Raw genomic sequence first — 25,738 nt, forward strand, 5'->3', positions numbered from 1 at the left:
AAGAAAATTCAAAGAACATGTGACCAACAGCCACTTACTTGCCCCTCAGATTCTACAGTGACTAACATTTTATGACAATGTGCTCTACCTCCTCGCCCACCCACCCAACTCATGGCAGAATTTGTAGACACGCAATCCACACACATTTTCAATTCGCCGATTTTTAATACGTTGCTAAATCGGCCTTACCGTTCTATGTAAGACATCTATTTTTTTTCCCCCCAAACCATGATGAGTAGACTGCATGTTTCAGATCTATCACCCCTCAATACTTCATTTGAGTTTCCTAATCATCATACTCCCTGACACTTCTACGGAGCTGTATCAAATTCATGGAAGTTAACACTGACAGACGCAAACACTTATCTAACTCAATCATCCATGGTCCCTCCTGTCCACTGTCTCAGTATGTTCTCTATGGAATGATTTTTCCCTCTCTGCAGCATGGGGCCCAGTCCAGGATCACGCATTGCTTTCCATTTTCGTGGCTCTTTAGCCTCTGTTAATACAGAACAGCGCCTTAGCCTGTGTCCTTAATGAAAACGGGGGTTTGGAAGAATACAGGCGGATTACTTCATAGAATGTTCCTCAACGGGGGCATGACGACTGTTCCCTCATGACTTAATTCAATCACGCTTTCTCAATGTCAAGGCTACAGACAGGATGCTGTTTCTTCCTCAGGGTGCCCCACCTGCCGCCACACGTATCCACTGGCTCCTCCCAGGTGACAGGACGTGTGATCAGTGGGTCAATGCCCGTCTGAGGTCTCCACTGTATGGTCACTAATTTTCCCCTGGCAGCTAAAACTCGTTCTAGAAAGATCCAGAGGTATATGAAAATATTGCAGTCCTCCTCATACTCTCCCCCTAGACTGAGCATCGACCAAGCATTCGGGCCTGAAAATCGAGGTTTCTTATCTTTATTGCCTGTGATGGCTGCAAACAGAGACCTCTGAACTCTCATTTCTTCCCCGACTCGCTCAGCACCCCATGCCGGCCTTTCCCCTCATCAATCTATTCCCCCTAAGTTTGGACTCCTGGGTTCGTACTTTAGGAACGGATCCATTACTGTCCTTACATCTTCCGCTCAAACCAGGGGCCCGTGAGAGCCCCTTCCAAGGTGCTCCTGTGTCCTCTTCGTGCGCCCCACCCCCATCAGTTTTCTCGGAGTACTTCTTCACCCTGTGACACAAGAAAATGTTCCCGTTCCCTGTGTCCCTTCCCTAACGCAGACCTAGAGTTAAGCTAACCCCCCACAGACCTCAGGCTGTTTCTTTTTTCTTGATACAACATGGCTGGTTCCAATAAAACGTTATTCCTGGGGAGCCTAGGTGTGCAGTCGGCTAAGCATCTGACTCTCGGTTTGCTCTGGGTCGTTGTGATGTCAGAGTGGTGAGATAGAGCCCAGCATCAGGCTCGATGCTTAGAGTGTGCTTGGGATTCTCTCTCCTTTTTTTTTTTTTTTTAAAGATTTTATTTGTTTATTTGACAGAGAGAAATCACAAGCAGACGGAGAGGCAGGCAGAGAGAGAGAGAGGGAAGCAGGCTCCCCGCTGAGCAGAGAGCCCGATGCAGGACTCGATCCCAGGACCCTGAGATCATGACCTGAGCTGAAGGCAGAGGCTTAACCCACTGAGCCACCCAGGCGCCCCTCCCTAAAAATTTTTTTTTAAATAACTTTATTCACAATAACAGATGGTGGGCTACATTACATATGGTCTATGGGGTGTACTTTGCAGACCCCTGTTCTAGCCCACCATGGCCCTGTGTTTCTTGACGATTTCCATGGAGAGGCAATGAACAGACTTTACTGGCAGAGTCAAACATCACATCATTACCCGAGGATGGTGGCGCAGTCTCTAAGCTTGGCACCAGAGAACCAGGCGCTGATGTCCACCACCCCTCTCCCTGAGATATTCACTGTTGACAGAGAGAACCACAGAGGTGCGTCTTCTAAGGAAAATATAAACCTCTTGCCCTGGTTACTGTCAAGAAGAGAAAATTTACTGACAGGTACTTTTGTTTATACTGAAAACACTGCGTTGAGATCATTTTAAATCGTGTAAGACAAGGGGCTCACAACTCACACAGAGGCTCTCCAGAATGCAGGCTAACCCCTAGGGTACCTTTTATAAATTGCTTCTAGATATGACAGAATTGTATAATGTAATTATTCCTTTCTCTCTTAGGAGCGGACTGCAACGGACTGAAATTATTATGTTAAAGTCTTCAATTAAATGGGTCCCTAGGAGTCAAGGTCTTACTAAATATTCCTCAACAAAAATTCTAATGCATCTCAGTCTTCACATGTGCCCAAGATCCTGATGACCCACAAGGGTACGACCCATCTCTCTACACGCTTCATTCACTCAGTGATGCTTACCAAGAGCCTGGTGTGCGAGACCATACAATGTTTTCATCACCCCTAGAAAAATGTCAGATACTCAGTGCCTCCTCAATAAATTCTAAAGATGAACTATTTTAATTAGCAAATGGGCAAAACACCCTTACCAAAATGTTAGAATTTTAACCTTCTTACAAGAACATGTAATTATAATTCATTTTCTTCTGCTAAGTGAAGCTAGAAATTGATCCCAGGTAGTAAGTGCTAGAACATCATGTTACTGAATAAAAAACAAAATTTCAATTAGGTTGAAAGTTACTTGACAGTAAATGAACCTTCGCCAGACTCTGTCTTGGAGGGGGAAAACCTGCTATCAAGGACATTATTGAGTCCACTGACAAAGCTGTAACATGGACTGTGGAGGAGACAGTATGAAGATATTAATGTTAAACTCTCTGGAGTTGAAAACCAAACTGTGGTTATATGGAGAATGCCCTGTTCTTAGGAAATATTCACTGACTTCTTCAGACGCAAAGTAGCATCACGTATGCAACTTATCCTCAAAGGAGCCAGGAAAAAATTTACACACGTATTATGCACGTGTGTGTGTGTGTGTGTGTGAACACATGATAACAATAAAGCAAACATGGAAAATGTTCACAGTTGGTGAATCTGACTAAAAAAATAATGGGCGTTCCCTGAGCTATTCTTTCAATTTTCCAATAAGCTTGACTCTATTTTCAAATAAAAAGTTAGTTGAACTGGAAAACATAGGCCCCTTCCTTACTGGTGCCGAGCAGCTGGGCAGGGACAGCCCTTATCACACCTCACAGCCACTCTGAGTGTAGGACTACGAGCCCATTTTACAGGCGAGAAAACTGAGGCACAATAAGGTTCAGCAACAGAGTAAAGGACAGATGGTGATGATACGGCAGAGACAAGATCTGAACCCAGGATTATCTGACTTTACAGTCCGACCCATGCAACATGCCTATGTGATTCAACAGCAGTGTGGAAATGACAAAGGCATAGCTGTTACCTGAGGGTAGGAGTCTTCAAATGCACGATCTGGAGTCATGTGCTTGATGACATCAGCCAGAACAGTATTCACCTCTCGTTTCTGAGGGGAGCGGGGAATAAACCTATGTTAGACACTGAAAGGCAGTCACTGGCCACTTTTCTGGGGCAAGGACTAATATCTTCAGAACATATCCCATACTCTCCAGGGAACAGTTTCCAATCTTCTGCTGGAAATAATATTAAGAGAGAAATCCCACCCTTATCATTGCCCTGAAGGTAACTACTTCTGGACCAGGTCAGGCCTAAAATATTGTCCTCAAAGTTTCTGGGGTGATACACTGTCCTAATCGCCATCCCTGAGCGCTGGTAAAATTGGCTCATCCCAGGCCGCTCCCCCGGCGCTTGCAGAGCGCACAGCAAAGCATGGTGGGAAGTGCACAGACTCAGCCCTAACAAGCTGGATGCTCACCAGCTGTTGTCATCTCTATCAGGGGTCGACCAACCATGGCCCAAATCCAGCCCCATGCCCGTTTTTACATGGCCCGATGCCAAAAGTGCTTTCTACATTCAAACCAAAAGAATAATACGTCATGACAAAAGTTACAGGAGATGCAAATTTCAGTGTGCATCAAGTTTACTGGAACACACAGCTGTACCCACTCACAGATCGTCTGTGGCTGCTTGTTCACTACAATGACAGAGCTGGATACTTGGGACAGAGATCCTGTGGTCCACAACGCATCAAACGCTTCCTGTCTGGCTCTCCACAGAAAAGGTCTGCTGACCCCTGGTCCTTTTCACAGGACTAAGGAAGCCTCCTGGCAAGGTCTGAGGCTGCACAGCTCCACAGGAAAGGCATCTGGTATTTGTTATTTTAACATATTTGTATCACAAATATTGGTTATCTCAATAGTTGCCATTATGTTTACTCTCCTGCCTAATCCTCACTAAACTCCCGGCCATGGACACGTTTGTCCCCATTTTACCAATAAGAAAGTGGAGGCTCAGAGACGTTTAGTGACTTAGCTAGGGTCACACAGCTAGAAGAAAAAAAAAATCTGACAATGGCAGTAAAAGGAACCAAAGCTCCTTGGAGAAATATCTGAGGCTGAATCTGGGATTAGAAATACGCCGGGGAACCTGCAACATCTTGTAAGAGAAGGCAAGGAAGGCATCAAAGACTGTGGAGAACATGTGAGAAGGACTCAGGAGCCAACCTGAAAAGGCAGCCACTGGACAGAGAGGGGACAAGTGAGCATCAGTAAGAATAATGTAATTCAAGTGTATTTAAATCCAAGTGCTCCTCAAGATACCAACAACTACAACTCACTAGTCACCTTTGGGATTGCTAAGGAATCAGATCCTTACTCTAAAACCAGGAAAGGAAAAAAAGAAACAACCCAGTGGCAATCCTGCCTTTTCTGTGCAAATTGCACCTCTGGGTAACCAAACACCCACAGGGGAAGTTTCTCTTGCTACAAGTATCCCAGCTCATGAACAAAGAGTTGATTGTAATTCCAAATATCACCATTTTGCAGCCCCTAAGAAACGGTGAGTGAGATGCAACCGAGCTTCACTGGCTGCCCATGTATTAGAGGGACAGCCAGATACCACGAGCTTCCCAGGAGAACCTCCAAACGCCACCCACAGTGCTGAGAAGTCTTATCGGAAGCTGATGACGCCTCTAGAACCAACTGCTGATTGGCGGGATATACTGAGAGCAGAAGGACACCGTCACCGGATACAACTGGCTGGTCCTGAAGGAGCAGGAGGCTGGCTGAGGACAAAGCAAAGGCTGGCGCCTTGCACCCCTCCCCTTCACCCGCTCCCCTCCATAGGAGTAGCATTCCTCGGGCAGCCCTGATCGCCATAAAACGATAAATAGTGAACTTGCAGAGATCACAGTCCTGCAAGGTAGGAGTCTCCCTTGGTTTGCAAATGTCCTTGAGATTTACAACAAAGAAGTTACCTTATCAATAGCCCAATTTCCAGGGACACAGAACTCAGTTCCTCAAGCTCTAATGTCACCCTCCCCTCCATGAAAACGGTAGGAGGCGGAGGTAGAAGGAAAAGTAAATAAAGGTCAATTTCTTCTAAACCTAAATCTCATTAACAAGGATGCTTGATAGCAGGAATGTAACATTCCACCAGGAGACTCCCAATTGTCTTTACTTGATAGTAACTAGGCCTTCAATATCCTGATAGTGCTTTTTTCCGCATGCGTGGGCTAACCGGCCAGTTCTACTTCTGTAAGATTGCTTTGTCTGCTTTCGCGCGGGGTCCCCTGACCCAATTCACTGATGCCAAGTACGCCTGTTCAAACTGTCAATCAATCAGCTCAGCCCCACCCAAAACTTGTTTGTATCTGTCTATAAAAATCCTGCACCGACCCAGCTCCGGACCTCTCGGCGTTCTCGGCAACGAGGCGCAGAGGTCCAGGTTCGAACCTGCAATAAACGACCCTTGCTGATTGGCTTTGACTCATGTCTCCGGTGGTCTTTTAAGGTGGGGGTAATACTCTATTGGCATTTCAGTCCAGACTGGGAAACTCTTCAGGACGAAAGTCTGAATTTCGTAAGTATGATCGCAGATGGGGGGGGGGGGGCGCGGGGGAAGGCGAGGAGGAGGGAAAAGAGAAGACTAAGAAGTCTACTGCAATGTACAGACTTTGTTTTAATCCTGACAACTGGGGACATCTGAATATTGACTGATTTTTTTTTTTTAAGATTTTATTTATTTATTTGACAGAGAGATCACAAGTAGGCAGAGAGGGAGGCAGAGAGAGAGGGGGAAGTAGGCTCCCTGCTGAGCAGAGAGCCCAATGCGGAGCTCGATCCCAAGACCTTGGGATTATGACCTGAGCCGAAGGCAGAGGCTTTAAGCCACTGAGCCACCCAGGCGCCCCATGATTCTTAATATTAAAAGCAGTATTATCTTTTTATCATTAGGCTAAGATACTGGGATTTGGTCTCAGAAAAGGGAATCTTATATTTCACATGTATGTGCTGGCAGGTGAAGACACGGTGTTCGAGATTTGCTTCAGAATAACCCAGGGAAGGGAGAAGCTTAGTAAACATGTAAATGACACAAGATCTGTCATGAGTCGGTCATTTCTGGGAGATGGGTCCAAGGGACAGCATATGTTTGAAGTTTCCAAAGTAAAGCATAAAACCAAAGTTGGACCAAAGAAACAAAATCAACAGAGCAGCATTTACATAATGCTGAAAACCAGGCCAAAACCAATTTACCGAGTTAAGAGGCCAGGATGGTGGCTGCCTGCGACTTCCAACGGACTGTGACTGGGAGCCAAGTTCAGGGGGCTCGGTGGAGGTATTCCCTACATCTTGGTCTGGACCATGACCACACGGGTGTACTTCCTCAAGATTCACCAGGTAGCACACTTACGACATACGCATTTTTCTGCATAGAAGCTATACTTCGGTGTTTTAAAAGCCGATGACCTTTATCATTCTGGCAAGAGGATCTGAACCTGGTTCTGCCTGCTTCTAAGGTTGCTGTTACTTGACAAGCCCAGTATTTCCCAAACTGAGGTTCCAGTCTGGGCACAAGGGAAGAAGTCCCTTTGCTTAGAAAAAAAATGACACACTCATCAAATACATGGAAATGCCACTGACTAGACCCCAGGGAGAGTCACGATGCGTTTTAGCAGGGAAGCGTCCAAGGTTTCCTCTGGTGAAAAAAACTTCACCACTTGGTATAATGGAGCATTTCCCTAATTTACACGCGAGCACTGGGCACACAGTAACACTCCAGCACACTGTCACATAAAGGACACAATTCTCATAAGTTAAGGACAATTACTACCGTAAAATGCCTCGATGCCTCAGCGAGCCTTGCTCATAATAGTAAACATGAATAAAAACCTCACTCTTCCAAAAACAGCAGCACAGGCCACACGTACCGTGAAATGCTTGCACGTGTACTCGACCCACACTTCGGCACAGTTAACGTAGTCCTGTGGAGGAAAAGCAAACACATCTTTGTGATAAGAACGCCCCCCGCTTACGGTGAAAACTCATCACGCACAAACCCCTTCAAGCGCTCTGGCAATTCAAAGAGAGATGTGATAGGGATTTCAAGACTGGTTGGTTCATCTCCAGGAAAGTCTAGCCTGCGGGTGTATTTTATCCTAAGAAGCGAGTTCTAGAAATACAGATATTGCATGAAACTAACTAACATTCTGGAAGGGCTACTTGGGCGAAGAGAGAAAACTGGGAAGCGGGTGCCTGGGTGGCTCAGTGGGTTAAAGCCTCTGCCTTTGGCTCAGGTCATGATCTTAGGGTCCTGGGATCGAGCCCCACATAGGGTTCTCTGCTCAGCGGGGAGCCTGCTTCCTCCTCCCTCTCTGCCTGCCTCTTTGCCTACTGTGATCTCTGTTTGTCAAATAAATAAACAAAACCTTAAAAAAAAAAAAAAAGAAAGAAAACTGGGAAGAACTCAAAGGCAGTGGAGATAAAAGTCACGAGTCCGGGCTGCACCTCAGCCGAGTTATTGATGGTGGATCCTGGCTGAAGACCAGAATTAAATGTGATTTTTGCATGTTCTGAGGGAAACAAAACAAAACAAAACAAAACAACCAGGCTTCCTACCGTTGAAAAAGAAAACATTTTTCTGATTGAGGGGTGATGTGTATGTTGTCCTAAGGGTAAGAAAGCACTGAAGATTTCAGGTAAGAAATTAAGTGTTCGATTCGAGTAGCAGGGAAGACCCACGGAGAGGCTGTGGGATGGTCATGGAAATGGCAGGAACAGTCGGATACAGCGCCTGTTCCAGAAAACACTGGAGTCGAGGGGGAGTAGCGCTAGAGGAAAAAGACCGTCTGTGAGTGTGTCTCTTCTGTTCCTATATTTTAAGGAAAAGAAAGAAATGGGGAGGGAAGTAAATAGTGATCTCGCTCACACAAGAAAAGCCAGGAACATCTGAAGGTCTGACAGGAAAGCTGAGAAGGCCGTGTGAAGTCAAAGACGGAACATGACCATGAGCGTGACCTTCTGATGCAAAGTTGCCTGGAAGCACTCACACCCGGGCCCCACACGCCCGGAGGCTTTGGACTTAACACGTGCTTTAAATATGTTGTTTGGTTCACTGACTAGAGTTGGGTTAAACAGAGTTTAGTTTATAAACTGAAGTTTAGTGAGGGTTTTGCTAAACTTTAACCTAGGTATGTGATTTGGTAAGTTAAGTTTCTCAGTTTTCTAAATTAGGCCAGTATTCTCTCTCTTTTTTTTTTTTTAAAGATTTAATCTATTTGACAGACAGAGATCACAAGTAGGCAGAGAGGCAGGCAGAGAGAGAGAGGGGAGGAAGCAGGCTCCCCGCTGAGCAGAGAGCCAGATGCGGGGCTCGATCCCAGGATGCTGAGATCATGACCTGGGCCGAAGGCAGAGGCTTAACCCACTGAGACACCCAGGTGCCCCCAAGAAGAATTATTTCTTAAAAAAAAAAAAAAATCCCAGATATACGATTAGTCAAAAGATAATTTTTTAAAAGTAAAGAATATATAACTGCAGAACTTAGACAAAAGGCAGTCGTTCGATCTAGGGTCTGAATGGTCACCCACCTGTGGATTCTTCAACTTAGTGATGACTTTCCAAGCTTCGTTGAGAATCTGGAGTCGATCGCCCTCAGGAGGGTCAGCCAAGGCCAAGTTTAACCCCAATGAATGAAAAAGGAGATGCTAAGAAAAAGAACGAACCATTACAATACTGGGGATTTTAAATCGGTATCTTGAAACTTAAGAGAAAAATGTTGTAATGCTGAGTTCGTCTCAGGGATAATCTTAAATTTTACCTCAGGCCTACGTGCAAGTCAGACCAAGCTGCTCAGAGCAAAGCCAGCTCCGCGTACTGCTCTGACTTGTGGGCCCTAATATTCTGCTGAACAGAGCTTTTCATAAATGATGAGTGAAGATACGTTTTTAGAGATGGCAGACTGAGCCTTTCCTAAACACTGCACAGGGGACGAATTCAACAGATTCAGGATTCTCTGGTGGTAATGATGTGTGTCTAACAATCCCAAACACGAACTCATCCTCCATCGAGTTCTTCAGAGGCCAGCCTTCGCCTGTTTTCCTGCTGACCTGAGCGGCCCCGCCTTCCCCCCCACAGGACTGTCTCCCTCGAGAGCTCTCAGGTAAACTGGACATTTGGTCAAGAGCTTACCTTGGGGAAACCCGACTCATCGCACTCTTTAATCATGCCAATGAAATCCATGGACCTCGTGGCAATGAACTCGGCCCGGAAAGCGGACATCACAGAATTCAACAGCAAGGCGCTGTAAGACACACGTGCCCCCTGTCAGCAGAGCTGCCCCTTAATGAAAGTCACTTTAATCTTAAGTCCGTATGTTGCTGGGAAGGAGGAATTGAAAACTCTTTAATGGTATGGAGTGAAAAGGCAACTTCTAGGGACCAACACGAGGTTTTAGGCACGTTTGGAACTCGATGAATGTTGAATTGACTGGATGAATGGGTAGCTAGCTGGCCGGCCAGACTGATGGACAGCAGTCAAAAATCCATTTAAACAGATGTAAAAGGGGCCTCTCACAGGTTGGTGTACTACTAAAACTAAACATTAAGTCACAATATTGATCCAAGTTGCAAATACATAAAATATCCTTCTCCATCTCTTACAAAAAGCACTGTTCTAGGATGCAGAGACACGGTGACTTAGGGACATCTACACACAGAAGGGAGAGCAGAGGGGAAACTTCACCTGCCTGAAGACAGGAAGATGGGAGCTTACTTTGATCCTACCACGTATCACAGCCCCATGGGGAAACGACTATTATTAAACCCATTTTACGGAGACTAAGGCACAGAGAGGTGAAGTAGGTGACCCCAGTTCACAAGGGTAAGAAAGAGTGCAGCGGGGCATCAGAAACCAGAAGATCGGACTCTAGTTCCCAACCTCCATGTCATCCCGCCACTCTGCTGGTCCTCTTACCCAGGTGAGCGTGCCAGTCAAGGCACCTGGGTGGCTCAGTGGGTTAAGCCTTTGCCTTCGGCTCAGGTCATGATCTCAGGGTCCTGGGATCGAGTCCCGCATCGGGCTCTCTGCTCAGCAGGGAGCCTGCTTCCCCCCGCTACCCGCCACCCTCCTGCCTCTCTGCCTACTTGTAATCTCTGTCTGTCAAATAAATAAATAAAGTCTTTAAAAATTAAAAAAAAAAAAAAATCAACCAGCTCCACATCCAAACCCATGCTTTATGAATTTTAAAATACTGGGGCACCTGGGTGGCTCAGTCTGTTGGGCGTTTAACTCTTGATCTGGGCTCAGGTCTTGATCTCAGGGTTGTAAGTTCAAGCGCCACACTCATCTCCACGCTTTAAAAAAAAATTTTTTTTAAATAAATAAAAAATAAAAATAAAATTTAAATAAAATACTTACTTGTTTCCTAGTTTCTTGCATCTCTCCATCATCTCCGTTAGCAGAGCCTAGTTAAAAATAATTATCAATGAAGATCATCAGGTTGGAGGATCTCCAACAACATTTCTCACAACGGGATCTCCAAAGTAATGCTTGAAGGTAAATGGAGCCTCAAGTCCATTTCTGTAACTCCCAGGGCCTGACCAAGATGGAGAGTCAGGAGCAGGGATGGGGGTCAGAATCCACCCTCACGGCTTTCAGTATAACAGAGAAGAGCTGAGCCCCGGCAACAGGCATATGTGGATTCAAATCCTGTCTCACCAACTATGAGACCTTGGGCCGGTCACCTGACTTGATGAAGCCTGGGTGTCCCTACCCTCTGGCAGAGGATGCAAGTGGTATCATCCCGCGTGCAGTGTTCCTACAGGCGAGGTACCTGCTGAGCTCGAGGCACCAGTGAGAATGGGAGTCACTTTACTCCCCGCCTCTCCCATGACACCCCCATATTCCTCCCCACTTCACTGAGAATTTGCTAGAGCCTACCATACAGCGTGAGACGCACTTTGCACTCATGATCTCGCCTGTCACCATCCAGGAGGCAGGTCTCTCTCTCCTCCCACCGCACAGGACAGAAATGAGCCACAGAACAGTGATGTGTTTGGACCAAGGTGACACAGCGAGTTACCATGGGCCCGACATGACCCAGGCAGTCTGGCATCAAAGGCTCCGCCCGTCATCACATTTCCTCCCAGCGAGTTTTGAAGCCTGTGTTTCCCCCGAAAGGAAGTAAGTATTTCACTCATTGGAATACCGTTAATGGCTTTAGAGCTATCTTAAGACAATTACGTATTTCTAAAAGAGTTCCTGTTGTTATTATTATTATTTTTTTTTTTTTACAAAAATCAATGGAAGAGGTATCCTTTAGGTCAGTGGTTTGGGGAAGGTTTTGAAGGGCACAGACAAGGTCAAGCCTGGACTGCAGAGCTAACAGCAGCCTGGACACTGAGGGCTCACTGGGCACCAGGCTAAGCACGAGTCTTGCCTTGTTGTTAGCTCTTCACAGCAGCCTTGGAGGCCCCTCTGTCATCCTCACTTCACAGGAGAGAAAGTCAAGCTCAGATAGGTTAAGCTACTTCCTAGTAAGTGACAGAAATGAGATTTGTAGGAGTCTGGTCCCCCCCACTGTCTTCAGTGCAACTGTGCCCCTTCTAGCTATGTCCCCTGTGTCCTAGGTGCTGCCTGAATAATTAAGGTGAAAGCTGATTGTGGAGAGACTGCCCGTACCCCAGAACCCCAGCTTTATTCAGATTTCTGTCTCTGCCCCACAAACAGCAGGTTGGGGCCTGTTACGGACTAAATCAGACCCCCTCCAAATTCGTATGTGGGAGCCCCGATGCTCAATGTGACTGCGTTTGGAGACAGGTTTTTAGTGACATAATTAATGAGAAATGAGGCCCTAATTGTGGGGGCCCTAATCCCATGGGACTGAGGTCTTTATGAGAAGAGGAAAAAGAGGAAGAGAGGGGCACCTGGGTGGCTCAGTCGGTTAAGCGTCTGCCTTCAGCTCAGGTCATGAACCTGGGGTCCTGGGACTGAGGCCCATATCAGGTTCCCTGCCTCTGCCCCTGCCCCTGCCCCCAGCTCATCCTCACTCTCTCTTGTGCTCTCAGGCTCTCTCTCAAATAAATAAAATCTTTAAAAAAAAAAAAAAGAAAGAAAGAAAGAAAAGAAGTGGAAGAAGGACCAAGAATGCACATGCACAGAGAGACCCTGTGGGGGACGGGGAGAAGACAGTGGTCTGCAAGCCTCACCAGAAACCAACCCTGCCAGCACCTTGATCTTGGACTTGCAGACTCTAGAAGGTTTTGGTGTTCAAGTCCTCCAGTCTGTTTCAGTGGCAACCCGCTATGATCTGAAGGGCCCCCTAACTCTCAACGTGATGATAATATTAGGTCATGAGGCTAGAGCTCTTGGGAATAGGATTAATACCCTTAATAAAAGGGGCCCAAGTGGGGAGCCTGGGTGGCTCAATGGGTTAAGCCTCTGCCTTCGGCTCAGGTCATGATCTCAGGGTCCTGGGATAGAGCCCCCATATCGGGCTCTCTGAGCAGCAGGGAGCCTGCTTTCCCCTCCCCCTCTGCCTGCCTCTCTGCCTACTTGTGATCTCTCTCTCTGTGTCAAATAAATAAAATCTTTTTTAAACAGGGGGAGCGTAAGAAAGCTACCTTGTGCCATGCGAAGACACAGCAAAGACAGCCATCAATGGACAGGAAGTAAGCCTTCACCAGGCACCAGAACTGCTAGTATCTTCATCTTGTACTTCCCAGATCCAGAACTGTGGGAAATCAAAACCTGGGTATTGACAAGCCACCCAGTCTGTAGTATTTTAAGAGCCAGGATGGACTAAGACACAGCCTGAACAAATTAATACAGGTCCAAATTGATCATGGTGACCTCATTCCCTTTATGAGTGGGGGATTTAGACAATGGGCACATGACCCATTTCTAGCTGCTGGAATGGGAGTTCTGAGGAAAGGCTTCCTTGTTCTTAAACACGAACCCAAGGAATTATAGATTTCTTATCTTTCTGCCTCTAGATGTTGCCGGGTCTGGATGTGATGCCTGGCACGGCTGCAGGCACTTGGCTACGTGAGGAGCACAACAGAGGAGAGATTGGACAGAACCTGCCTGGCCCACAGCCTGCACTTGTTGTGTGAGAAAAGACACTGAATTATTTTGGGGGTCGGTTAGGTGTTTTTTCCCTTGTAGTCAGAAGCATCCCAGCTGAAAATAAAATTGTCAGTGTCACAAAAGGCTTCCCTAATCCACTCACGGGGTGTTAATACTTGACAAGTCATTCCTGGCGCACCTGGGTGGCTCAGTTGGTTAAGCAACCGCCTTTGGCTCAAGTCATGACCCTGGGGTCCCAGGATCGAGTCCCGCACCAGACCCCCCACTCAGTGGCACGTCAGCTTCTCCCTCTGATCCTCCCCACTCTCATGTTCTTGCTCTCTCTCTCTCTCTCAAATAAGTAAATAAAATCTTAAAAAAAAAAAAAAAAAAGACAAGACATGCCTGAAGACCAATAGCAAAGTGGTTTCTGGAAAGGACTGAGAAGGAGGTGTGCTGTAGGATTATCTCACTGACACTGCCCAACACGTACAAATAATCACTCGTTTGATACCTACTTACAGAGCAACTTTAAGGTACTAACCACTATCCTAGGCACTGAGGACAGGGTGGCGAGAAAATCAAACAGAAAACCCTGCCCTTTCGTGGCTTATTCTCTCTCTCACATACGTGCATACGCCCGCACACGCACACACACACACACGAGGGCTCTACCACTCCTGAAAAAAGTTGGTAAGTGCCGACATAGGGACAAAACATTCTGGCCATTACGACAAATGCTTAAAAAGTTCTTTCACAGGAGATGAAGGCATTACAACCGTATCCAAACATGGAACTTTAAAACAAAACAAAACCAAAAAAAACCTCTACCATCAGACAGGAGTATAGGAAATAGCCCTGAGTGATCAGGGAGCCAAAGGATAGGACCCTAGACACATCTGTTAGAGGTTATTGCTTTTTTTTTTTTTTTTTCCTGAGAAGCGAAAGGATCGATTATCTTTGGCAAGAACAAGAGGAACATCCGTTCAAACAGACTGAGATCGGAACAAGCCTGTTGGCTGGGATGAACCAGAAGATGTGCAGGTCAGCATATTAGCCCGTATACACGAATCAGAACAGGGAGGTGCAGGAGTCTCAGACGGCCCCTGTGTTTCAGTTATTTATATATTTGTTATAGAAAATATAAAAATTGGGTCGCCTAGGCGGCTTAGTTGGGTAAGCATCCAACTCTTGGTTTTGGCTCAGGTCATGACCTCAGGGTCCTGGGATGGAGGCCCGTGTCGGGCTCTGCGCTCACTACGGAGTCAGCTTGAGGTTCCCTCTCTCTCTCTCTCTCCACCCGGCCCTCCCTCCCTCCCCCCTCTCTCTAAGAAACAAGCCTTTAAAAATATATAAAATAAAAATAAATGAATAAATAAAAACTAGAGAAATAAGAAATGTTTACTATGAAAAAAAAAACCACTCAAACACTATCGCCAGGCGGTTAAGTAAAACGTAAATGCCTTCCCTCCCAACATCTGCTTTCTGGTGATCACCAGTGTCAACATCTGGATGTTTATCTTTCCAGACCTTTGTTTACACCTGGTGAATATATCGCTTTTCTTATAAAAGCCCAAGCTTGGGTTTTTCTGTCTTACAAAAATGAACAGTCACATACATATTGGGCCACAACTTGCCTTTTTAATTCAAGAATCTAGCATGGGTTTTGTTCTTTCCGTGTAACTACACATATGCACCTGCCTCATTCTTTTTTTTTTTTCTTGAAGATTTTATTTATTTATTTGACACAGAGAGAGAGACAGCGAAAGAGGGAACACAAGCAGGGGGAAAGGGAGAGGGAGAAGCAGGCTTCCTGCTGAGCAGGGAGCCCCATGCAGGGCTCGATCCCAGGACCCTGGGATCATGACCTGAGCCGAAGGCAGACACTTAACGACTGAGCCACCCGGGCGCTCCGTCCTCATTCTTTCTAACGGCTGAGGAATCCCTACGTGCAGTAACGGTAGTGTTCAGTTTGCTCCTGACAGACTTTAAAATTTTTTTTTTTTTGAACCAGTTACAGACTCACAAAAGATGGTAAAAATCATACTAGGAGGTTCTAGGGACCCATCACCCAGCTCTCCCCAGTGGTGACGTCTTATTTAACTAGAGGGCATTATCAAAGCCAGGAAAGTGACATGGATATAATATAATTAACTGGATATTTCACCGGGTTTCCATTCACGCTATTGCGAGGGAAGGGTATGTCTTTGTGACAGTGCACGAACATACACGGATTTCTATAACCACCACCATATTTATCTACTGGATTTTTAAGATTATCTCTAGATGAGGCTTAGTTATGTAATTAGTTATGTACTTCAAAAGTATAGGAAAAGCTACAGAAGTTGGGCTGACCCCATGCTTCCACTTTCCAGACTAAGAAGGACTCGTATGCAGCTCAGAGCGCTCCCAGATTTGTCTTCCTGCTTTTACTACGTACCCTTCCAATCAGTGTTTTCAAGTACTGCTTCACTTGAAAAAAAAAAAAAGAAAGAAAGAGTTAAATGATATGTGTATCTTATTTTCCTTCCTCTTTTTCTAAATGAAGCGAACATGTAAAGGGTGGGCAAAATCATATGCCCCTTCCCTCCCAACCAGACTGGATATGCTCAAGTCTCAAAGAAAATATTTCAGTGTTAATAAAAATACATCCTATACTCTAAGCACTAGAAGGAGAAATGTTGGGGCGCCTGGGTGGCTCAGTTGGTTAAGCAACTGCCTTTGGCTCAGGTCATAATCCCAGGGTCCTGGGATTGAGCCCCACATTGGGCTCCCTGCTCAGTGGGGAGGCTGCTTCTCCCCCACCCTCTGCTACTCTGCCTGCTTGTGTCTCTCGCTCTATCAAATAAATAAATAAAATCTTAAAAAAAAAAGAGAGAAATGTTTTAAGTTTTTTGTATTATTTCTCTTTCACTGGGAACTTTTAAAATTTTTATTTTTTTTTAAGATTTTGTTTATTTATTTGAGAGGCAGAGATCACAAGTAGGCAGAGAGGCAGGCAGAGAGAGAGGAGGAAGCAGGCTCCCCGCTGAGCAGAGAGCCCGACTCTCTGGGCTCGATCCCAGGACTCTGGGATCATGACCTGAGTGGAAGGCAGCCTTTAACCCACTGAGCCACCCAGGCGCCCCTCGCTGGGAACTTTTTTTCCTGATGCAAAAGAACGAAAATGATACACCTCTATGCGTCAATGGGAGTCAGCAAAGGCCAAGGCTAGTCTTAGATTGGCATTACCAGACTAGTTGTATTTTAGAACATTTCAAGTGCAACTTAAAGCTTGACCATGAGATAACATGAGTTATCATGTCCATGAGTCAATTCGTTAGGGCCCTTAAATCCCTCCTTAAGTGTAGCCATTAACAAGAGCTATCTAGCAAGAAAGAATTTAGGGGTGGAGAACACATCTGCTGGGTTCAGAGTTAATGCCTACGAGGCTACATGGCTATGACTCTTTCCAGCTGTGTGACCTTAGCAAGTGGTAAGCCTCAGTTGCCTCATCTGTAAAATGGGAATAACCACAGTCCCCAGCCTAGGGAAGCTGAGGACGAAGTAAGGTGGCCCAAACAGAGGAACTCACATAGGGCCTGGCACCCAGTGAGCCTCAGCAAAAGGTGACTGTGTGGAGGGCTCTAAAACTTAGCATCTCTGACTCACCCCCCAACCTCCATTCCTCACACCCAACAAACCTAACTCTGAACACTTCCTGACAAGATTGAGGGTCAGAGAACTTCCTTAATGAGAGGTGCCTATTATAACGCTAAGTGACGGAAAAGCACCATAAAATTATGCACGCAAAATCCTCATCTATAAAACAAAAGCTCAGAGTGAGAGAGCCAGAGTGGACAGAGAAATACTAACACGGAAACTCACTAAAGTGTTAACATGGCAGGATTTCAGGTGGTTGTTTTTCTCCTTTTGACTTTTCTATCTTTTCTAAATATGAATACAGATTTTTTATTTATTTTGGGGGGGGTAGGAGGGGGGAGGGAGGGAAGAAGGGAGCAAAAGAGCGGGCGCATGAGTGGGGCAAGGGGCAGAGGGAGAGGCAGAGAGAGAATCCCAAGCAGATTCCCCACTGAGCATGGAGCCCAGTGTGGGGCTTGGTCCCAGGACCCAGAGATCATGACCTGAGACACAGTCAAGAGTCAACCGACTGAGCCACTCAGGTGCCCCGAATATATATTTTTATTAATAAATGTTTTCTGATTAGGAAATTCTCTCCTATCCGTTCTGTCTCATTTTTTTTTCCCCCACAGCTACCAACCCTTCTCCTTCTGATCTGTCTGGTGGGCTTCTGCTAGTTTGATCTTGAAGCATCGCTTTTGTTTCAAATCATTCTCCTGATCAAAAATCTCCAAGAGCTGCCCGATCTCCACCACGTTATGTTCAATGACCTCTGTAAGCTGGTCCACACAAATAAAGCCAGCTTTATTTGTCACTCTTTCCAGTAAGGCTTTGGTCTCATTATGCCTCTTACCTGCCTCAGTCCCTTCCCTCCATCCCCCGCCCCACCTCGCCCCCTGCTTGGCCCTTCCGTCCCCCTCCCCCATCTCACCCCTTGCTTGCTTCCTGACTGTCAAGTTGGCCCAGAACCCCATCTACTTCAGGGAGTCCCTGTAAAGACCAAACATAAGGATGGCAGCCACCCCCTCTGCCTGGTGTCCCCATCCCTTGGTGGTGCACAGATGGGCAGCATCACGGTCACTCCCCGAGAACCCTTCTAGAAGGTTCTATTAGCCCCATTTTATAGCTGGTAAAAGACGTCAAGTAGCCCAAGGCAACACAGCCGTAGTCTGAACCCCTGAAACCTGGTCTGCCCGACTGCCTGCTCCCACCACTCCTGGTGCATCTGCTTCTTTGCTCAGCCGACATTTACAACCTGCCCCTCCTGGCTCAGGAAAGGACCTCGAGGGATTCCCTGTCAGACAGCACTTGCCACTCACGTCCTGGACCAGGCCTTTTCCCTTCTACATCTCCCACGCCACCCCCAACAAATGAAAAGCTGCTGAAAATGCCGAGAAGGATTTGTTTTCATTGCCCCAAACCAGATCTTGTGAAATGGTTACTTTTTTATCTCTGCAGAATGTGTCTGGATTTGAGGGCATAAATCTGTTTTTTTATGTATCATTATCTTATTTTTGTCGTATATGGGTGGAAAAAAATCCTATCTTCAAGCAACAACAAAAAAGCCTTTCTGAATAATCGCTCCTTGATTTTTATTTTTTGGGGGGGGGAATTTCGGATTTCAATTTCAATCTGAAATTTCGTATGACAGATCTTAGTAGCTGAAGGCTTTTCTCCTTTCCCCCATCTTGCCTGCCTGTCCTATACCTTAACGGCAGCCACCGCCAAACAGACCGTCCCCTGCTCTGGAGGCGTGGCCTAACTCCCCAGGTGATACATTCCGGCCACTCCGAGAGTTTTTAGGCAGCAGAAACGGGCATCTTAAACACCACCTTTTACCAGGGCATTGATTCGTCTGCATTTTGAAAATGATTAACATTTTTTAAATGAGATGCTGCAAGGTCCTTATTTAAGTGCCCCAAGAATCAGAGTTTATTATTATTCAGGTGACCTAATTTTTTTAATCACTTCTTCTGGCGTGGTAATGATTTCCTAGAGTTTTACTCCCTGGGAAAGCTCTATTCCCAGCTTCTGCCATCCTTTGAGACTCCTGGTGCTTAAAATAAAAGGAAGAATGCCTTATCATGGGTACCTTTTGTTTTAATTCGATTTGGCCTTTTGTTAAAATAAGGAGAAAAGAACTTAAGTGTTCCCATTTTCAAACATGTCAACCCTGCTCTTATGTTTCAGTCATTCGGCTGAACAGATCGGGGCTCTCTACACTCCCGTTCGTGCTCCCCGGAGCCTGGGCCACCTGGGCCACGGTGTGTTGTTAAAACTCCTGCCGACACCACAGCCTTTCAATCTTCCGTTCACACCGACTTCATTTAAAATCAATTTAATGGTGGTGGCGGGGGGGGGGGGGGGGTCACCTGAAATCCAAGATGCCCCTAATTTTTCCCTTCATACTTTAGGATTTGGGAAAATGAAAATGTAAAGAATCCATTACATTTGGCCGAAAAGTTAGAAAGCAACAGTAGGCCAAGAAAAGTTAAGATGAGGCAAAAGCTCACCTTCCAGTGATATTCTGACACCCCTCCTCCCCAGTTCTCGCACACAGACACAAACATCATGTTTGCGATCCCGACAACGCAACAAACACCCCCGTGCTACGTGTGGGGCACTTGACCAAACAACGCAAACGGGTCCTCCTATGCAATCCCTCCGAAAAACCAAAAAAGAGAATTAAAGCTCCCGTTTCACAGATGAAGAAAACAGGCTCAGAGTGGTTAGGGACCTGCCTGTACTTCTGTCCCGACAGCTGTAAGCAATGGATCTGGGATTCGAACCCAGGCCCTCCGACTCCAGGGCCCAAACCTGAACACTAGGCCATGCTACCGCTGAGGACACACACAGCAAAGCGTGTAACCCCCAACCTCCCTTTGCGACTCACCAGTTATTGCGAGCACCCTTATGTTCGTATGAACAGATCCTCCTCGTGATCCTCCAGTGGGCCCTGTCACACGCCACTGAATCTATATGGATTCTGACCCAATCCCCGTGTGATGCTGGTTTCTGATGCTGGACCAGCCCGAACCCATGTGCGCATGCGCGCGTCCTGCACCTGCCCAAGCACGTCTACGTGATATTCTTAAAAGTGGAGGTGCTGAGTCAAAGTCATGTCCTTTTTCCTCTTTCTTTAGGGTGTGATTAAGTTGGCAGCTTCTGGGAAAAGGCAGGTGTACCTGAATTTCGCTTTGTACTGTGCCCCCTTGTTTTGGAGCAAGACCCCTTTCCCTCCTCCCCGAAGGATAAATTCTGAAGCATCTGTTGAAGAAGCTTCATCTGTCACACGATGGGTATTATGCTAGGTGGAACTGCTGTTCTACATCTCAGTCTTGGGTAAGGAAAAGGTATTTCTGCTTTGATTCCAATTGTACTTTAATTTCTAACAATGCTTCAATTAGACCAAAAAAAAAAAAAAGAGAGAGAGAGAGAGAGAGCGAGCACCTGGGTGGTTCAGTCAGTTAAGTGTTTGCCTTCAGCTCACGTCATGCTTTCAGGGTCCTGGGACTGAGCCCTGTGTTGGGGCTCCCTGCTGAGCAGGGAGCTTCTCCCTCTCCCTCCCCCTGCTGATGTTTTCTCTCAAATAAATAAAAAATCTTAAAAAAGAACAGGAAAAAAATCTTAACGCAATCACACATCTGAGTGTCACTTTCCTTGTGCATAACAGGGAAACTATGACCTGCTCTACCGACTTCTCAGATTATCACCAACACGAGAGCAGGGCAGGAAGGTGAGTGAAAAGGCGATGAAACCCACCAGCCCTGGAGCCACACCGCACAGTGTGCGCCCTGTCACCCCCACCTTCAAGCTCTGTGACCCGTCAGAGGTGTCTCTCTGGCCTCGCAGAGCCCCCCTCCCAGAGCGGTTACCCAGACAGTCACGGAAAGGCGCTGTGCACGGTGCCAGCCACGGCGGTGAGACTACGGAACAGCTGGCTGGCCTTGGTGTGGCTGTCGCTGTGACGGAAAGACCCCATTAACGTGACCGGGCACACTGGCGGACAGGTCATTGAGACACAATATGGGAGAGAGGGGAGCCCCGGTATCCCTCCTCTGCATGAACTTCACGCTGACCGCACGTGGCCGTTACCTCGGGGGCGTGGTAGGAGATGCACTGGAAGATCCAGTCCATGGCCGGCGAGTAGAGAGGCAGGTAAGACGGCAGCTCCACGCCCTGCAGCACCAGCTGGTTCTGGACTGTATCCCCATGAATCTGCAGGAGACCCAAGAAACCCTCAGAAATGGAAAGGAACAATAATAAACGAAAAGCACGTAACTCCCAGATGATGCATACTCCTAAGCTCTCGGAGGACCCCGAGAGAAACTGCCTGGTTTCTTAGGTTTTTGTTTTGTTTTGCTTTGTTTTTAAACTAGGAAAAAAAACCACAGAGAACGTTTCCCATGTCACCGAGCTGAGCTGTTTTGGGAATGTGCGCTGAGAAATGTGCAGAGAAATAATCTGATAAAAATGGAGCCAGCAGATGCGACGAGAAGGGGCTGATCCACTGGAGATGTTTCCTGTTAACACATGCATATTAATTCTCTCTACTTGTTCAGTACAATCAACACATTTTAATTGTCTGTAACAGACTCCGGTGTCATTTTCGAGGGTTTATGCATTTAAAGACCTCGAAGGCGATCTCAACTCGGAAATCCAACTGGGTTCTGTGAACTCGTGATCACGAAACGGTTCTATCCATTAGCCGTTCTGCCAGTGTTCTCTCACCTGTTTGAACGTGAGCAGGAAGTCAAAAAAGTTCTTATTCAGGCTTTCTTTGAGATGTGGGGCCACTTCCATTCCCACCTGGAGTCAAACAAAAGAAACTGCTTTGACTATGGGAACACAGTAGGATGCCATGGTTACAAATGGAAAACACACGTAGGCATAGAGAAGTCCAGAAAGTTTTTATTCTTTTTCCTTATCTGTTTCCTTATTCAAGAAGCGTGGATGCTTTTATAAGAAAAACCACAGAAGCTATTTTTAATGGGGGAAAAAAAAGGCAACATTTGCAGTAATCATCTTTGCAATTTCCCAAAGGTAGTGCATGTATTTCTGAACAGATGACCAAGAGAACAAATCAATACGCACAAAGGAGGAACGTACTCTCAGGACTGTGTATACAGTATTCTCTTGTCCTCAAAAAAAAAAAAAAGATAAACAGACACGTGGCTGCACTTTTATTAGATGACGCAAAAAAGACTCTGGTACAGAAGAGAGTCAGCTGGGACTTGACCAGTGCATTGTCAAAATATACAGAGTCTCCTCTTCACTGGGCAGTCATGGAAGCAGACAAGTTTTTAATGTATTTTAAGCCATTTTATGTAAGATGAGCATGAAGCATTAAGAATATTATAACCCGCTGGCTCGGGCATTCACTGTTTAAAAAACAGACTGTAGGGGCGCCTGGGTGGCTCAGAGGGTTAAGCCTCTGCCTTTGGCTCGGTTATGATCTCAGGGTCCTGGGATCAAGCCCCGCATTGGGCTCTCTGCTCAGTGGGGAGCCTGCTTCCCGGCCCCTCTCTGCCTGCCTCTCTGCCCAGTTGTGATCTCTGTCAAATAAATAAAATCTTTTAAAAAAATAAAAAATAAACCACAGATTGTACCATTCCAGCTGAAAAATTGTGCTGATCATAGAGCAGGCAGCCAGACCCCTGAGGGTGGATGGAAAATGAAGGTATGAGCTATGGAGGGGAGTTCATGGGTTTCATGTGTTCAAAACAAACCAAAAGCATCATGTTCCTTAAACTGAGCCCCTCAGATACACCTCAATTTCAAATTGCTGCTTTAGCACAAAAGCAACTTTCTAGGAGAAGGGGCTTCTCTGGGACCTGGTTTCTTCAAAAAGGGACAGATTCCTACCACTCAGCTCCCCCTACGTGAGGTCATGAAGATTAACAATAATGACGGGATTTTTTTTTTTTTCTTTTCACACACTGTGAAGAATTCCTTTGAGAAGAATTATGCGAGATCCACTGGGGAGCTCAAGTCCAAGGACAGTTCCATGGCTATTGAGGATACTTTCAAGGACAAGCAGTAGATTAAAAAAAAAAAAACAACAATAACAACAAATGTCAGAACACAGCTCTACTGTGTTCTATTGTCTTTCCTTCCACTTAATCATATCGTACAAAAGGCAATAATTATCTGTTAGGTGACAGCCAAGGCAGGCCCAGTGGACAAGCAGCGGTGATAATGCTGAAGAGGCTGTGACTTAGCAATGGAGTTAATCATACTTTCCTTGAATAAACAGCTTCGAGTTCCCCCCACGCCCTGCCCACTCACCGCTTTTCTGTGTTTTGTTTACTTCTCTCCATCAAGACAAATGAGCAGCTTAGAAATCTGCTTGGGTCTAAAAGATTTCTACCCAGAGTAGCAAGGGTGGTGGCTCATGATTTCCATCTGCTGTTTCCGCCTGCCTTTGGCAGGCATTTCCTATTTCTGGTATCAGCGAGTTGGATTTGTCTTTGGGGAAGCAAACCTCCCTTTCAGAATGTGAGATCTGGGTAGGTGCTGGCTGCACCCCCACCCTGAGGTCCAAGGCTGAGCACGTGACCCAGGCCTGCTCCGGAGGCCTATCGCATCCCCTGGCCACAGTCTGCGGATGGACAGGGGACCCAAGACGATCTGGCTAGAGCTCTGAGACTCTGGCCATTCTAAGCTTCTCTTTCCACTGGGGTTCAGTTAGGAGGATGGGGGCCTAGGGCTGCTGAATAAAGTGAAGTCAACCCAGAGAGCTGAGTGACGAGGGGGAGGACGATTCTTGACAGTAGTCTGAAGACCCAGGATCGAGCCATGCCTGTGCTCTACCCTTGGACTCTTCAGACACATGAGCCAATAAACCCTCCTTTTTCTTAAAATAGTGTGAGCTGGGTTTCTGCTGCTTGCAGCTGAAGGATTCACAGACTGCCTCTTCTTCTGTGTCAGAAGACTTGGTTAGCTGCCCCACCTGGGGAACCAATGTAAAGCCTGGGCTATCAAAAATGACTTCCAGAGACGATGTGTTTTATCAACAGCCCTCCTGGCAGGGGGTCATTGTCACTGAAGTTGAAAGTTGCCACGTGCCATTTTATAGGCCAGAATCATGATCTTTTCCCTAACCTGTGCCACTTACTTCCAACTTTACAACTGAACATGGTTTGCAGGGAATGCTTATTTCCACACTTTTGATTTCTCTTTAGTAACCAGAATCATCCTCATCAATAAACACTGTGACTCTCTAAGTCTTTTACGACTCTATTATCCAACTGGGAAGTTTGAATCATGTGCTGTGTCTGAGGAGGGGAAAGACGGTGGAACACAAACCCGCAAAATAACAATATTCTTGCGTCTCCCCCAACCCCTCGCAGGACCCAACGGTGTTCTGCACACAGTAGGACCACGGCAAACACGGACTCGGAAAGAGTATTCAAGCTTCAGTATATTCCAAACCTGAAGCTCTAGGAAACATACCTGGTATTCCTGTAGGAAAAGCCCACCCCAAGTTTCAAGCAGATGGCAGGGCATAGACACTCTGGCCTCCGTTACCCTCGGGGAGCAAGCTGCCCTCGGGTGAAAAGCTTTTTCTTTCCTTCTGGCATCAGGAACCAACAGACCTCTAAAAAGTGTCCTTCACAAGGATGTCTGCTATTCACTCTGAGTACAGTGACTGGTTTCTTTGTGACACTGGAGACCACAGGGCTGGTGTCACTTGCTAGATGTCACATAAAAGTCAATCACAAGCTACCGGTTCTCAGGCCTTCTCATTTACAAATATGATCACCGGCGAGGGCGGGGTGGTGGGGGGCGTCCCGCAGCTTTGTCCTCAAGGAAGTCTGCCGTTCATCGGGACCCCACAAAACAGGGGCATTAAGCCCTCCTTCGACGTGAAGAATGCTGACGGGACTAGTAAAAAGGACTCCAGAGCCAGTGGATGGCGGCAGAGCCCCCATGGGAGTTGCAGAAGAATTAACCAGAAACTCTCCATGCATTGCATTTTTCACAAATGCAGAAGTCTGATGTAGAAGCTTCACGGTGCTCTGAGATGGAAAAAGGCGAAGTGATTTACAACTGGGACCCCCTCCCCGTGAGGGCAGGTGCAGAGAGAGGCAGGGAGCCCTCTGTGCCTGGGTCGCATGGACCCTGATGCCTGTCACCAGAGCGGCCCCAGGCCCTGCCCCACAGCCCCCCACCAACTCGCACCCTGCGCCAACTAGAGAAACTAACAAAACGAGCGAATCCAAGACAAAGGGAAAGCCGTTTTCGAGTCAATGAAAAGCAGCCTATCAGCCGACAGGCCTTGGGAGCCTTCCTTCCCAGCAAGAACCTCAGAAACAATTAATTCTGAAAACCAGTTCATTTGTAAGGAGATGACCTTAGACGCCCCCTAATTAGAGTGCCGGTAAGTGGGCCTACTTTAAAATTAATTTTTAAAAGAAATCCTACAGCTCTCCTTTCCGTGGAAGAGCCGTGTTCTAAAATTAGCAGCTAATGAAGTCCTTCTTGGAGGGGCTGGCGCGCTGCCGGGGAAGGGGACCGACGCGGCCTACCCGGCACAGATAGGCCCTGGCGTACACGGACACCAGCGGGTCTCCGATGCCGCGAATCATGCACGTCAGCCGGGGCAGACACTCCGAAATCCCCCTGTGAGGAACACAAAGTGGGCAGCGTTACACCCCATGCGAGCGCTCTCTGTTCTTTCATTTTTAACATAA

The 25,738-nt window shown here is 46.7% G+C and overlaps 1 protein-coding gene across 2 annotated transcripts in view; it reads right to left on the reverse strand.

The window, feature by feature from the left end:
* Positions 1-25,738, reverse strand: part of VPS35L (VPS35 endosomal protein sorting factor like) — a 116,387-nt gene that overhangs the window by 47,574 nt on the left and 43,075 nt on the right. The window contains exons 12-19 of one of the 2 annotated variants that reach the window (XM_059415205.1): positions 25,574-25,667; positions 21,774-21,851; positions 21,138-21,260; positions 10,773-10,819; positions 9,546-9,657; positions 8,945-9,061; positions 7,286-7,339; positions 3,383-3,463 (exon numbers count right to left, since the gene is read on the reverse strand). In XM_059415205.1, coding sequence (XP_059271188.1) covers positions 3,383-3,463; positions 7,286-7,339; positions 8,945-9,061; positions 9,546-9,657; positions 10,773-10,819; positions 21,138-21,260; positions 21,774-21,851; positions 25,574-25,667 — 706 coding nt within the window. The remainder of the gene's footprint in view (positions 1-3,382; positions 3,464-7,285; positions 7,340-8,944; positions 9,062-9,545; positions 9,658-10,772; positions 10,820-21,137; positions 21,261-21,773; positions 21,852-25,573; positions 25,668-25,738) is intronic. The other variant, XM_059415206.1, reaches the window with a different exon arrangement.

The sequence above is a fragment of the Mustela nigripes genome, chromosome 11 (assembly GCF_022355385.1).
Source record: "Mustela nigripes isolate SB6536 chromosome 11, MUSNIG.SB6536, whole genome shotgun sequence".
NCBI classification, from domain to species: Eukaryota; Metazoa; Chordata; class Mammalia; order Carnivora; family Mustelidae; genus Mustela; species Mustela nigripes.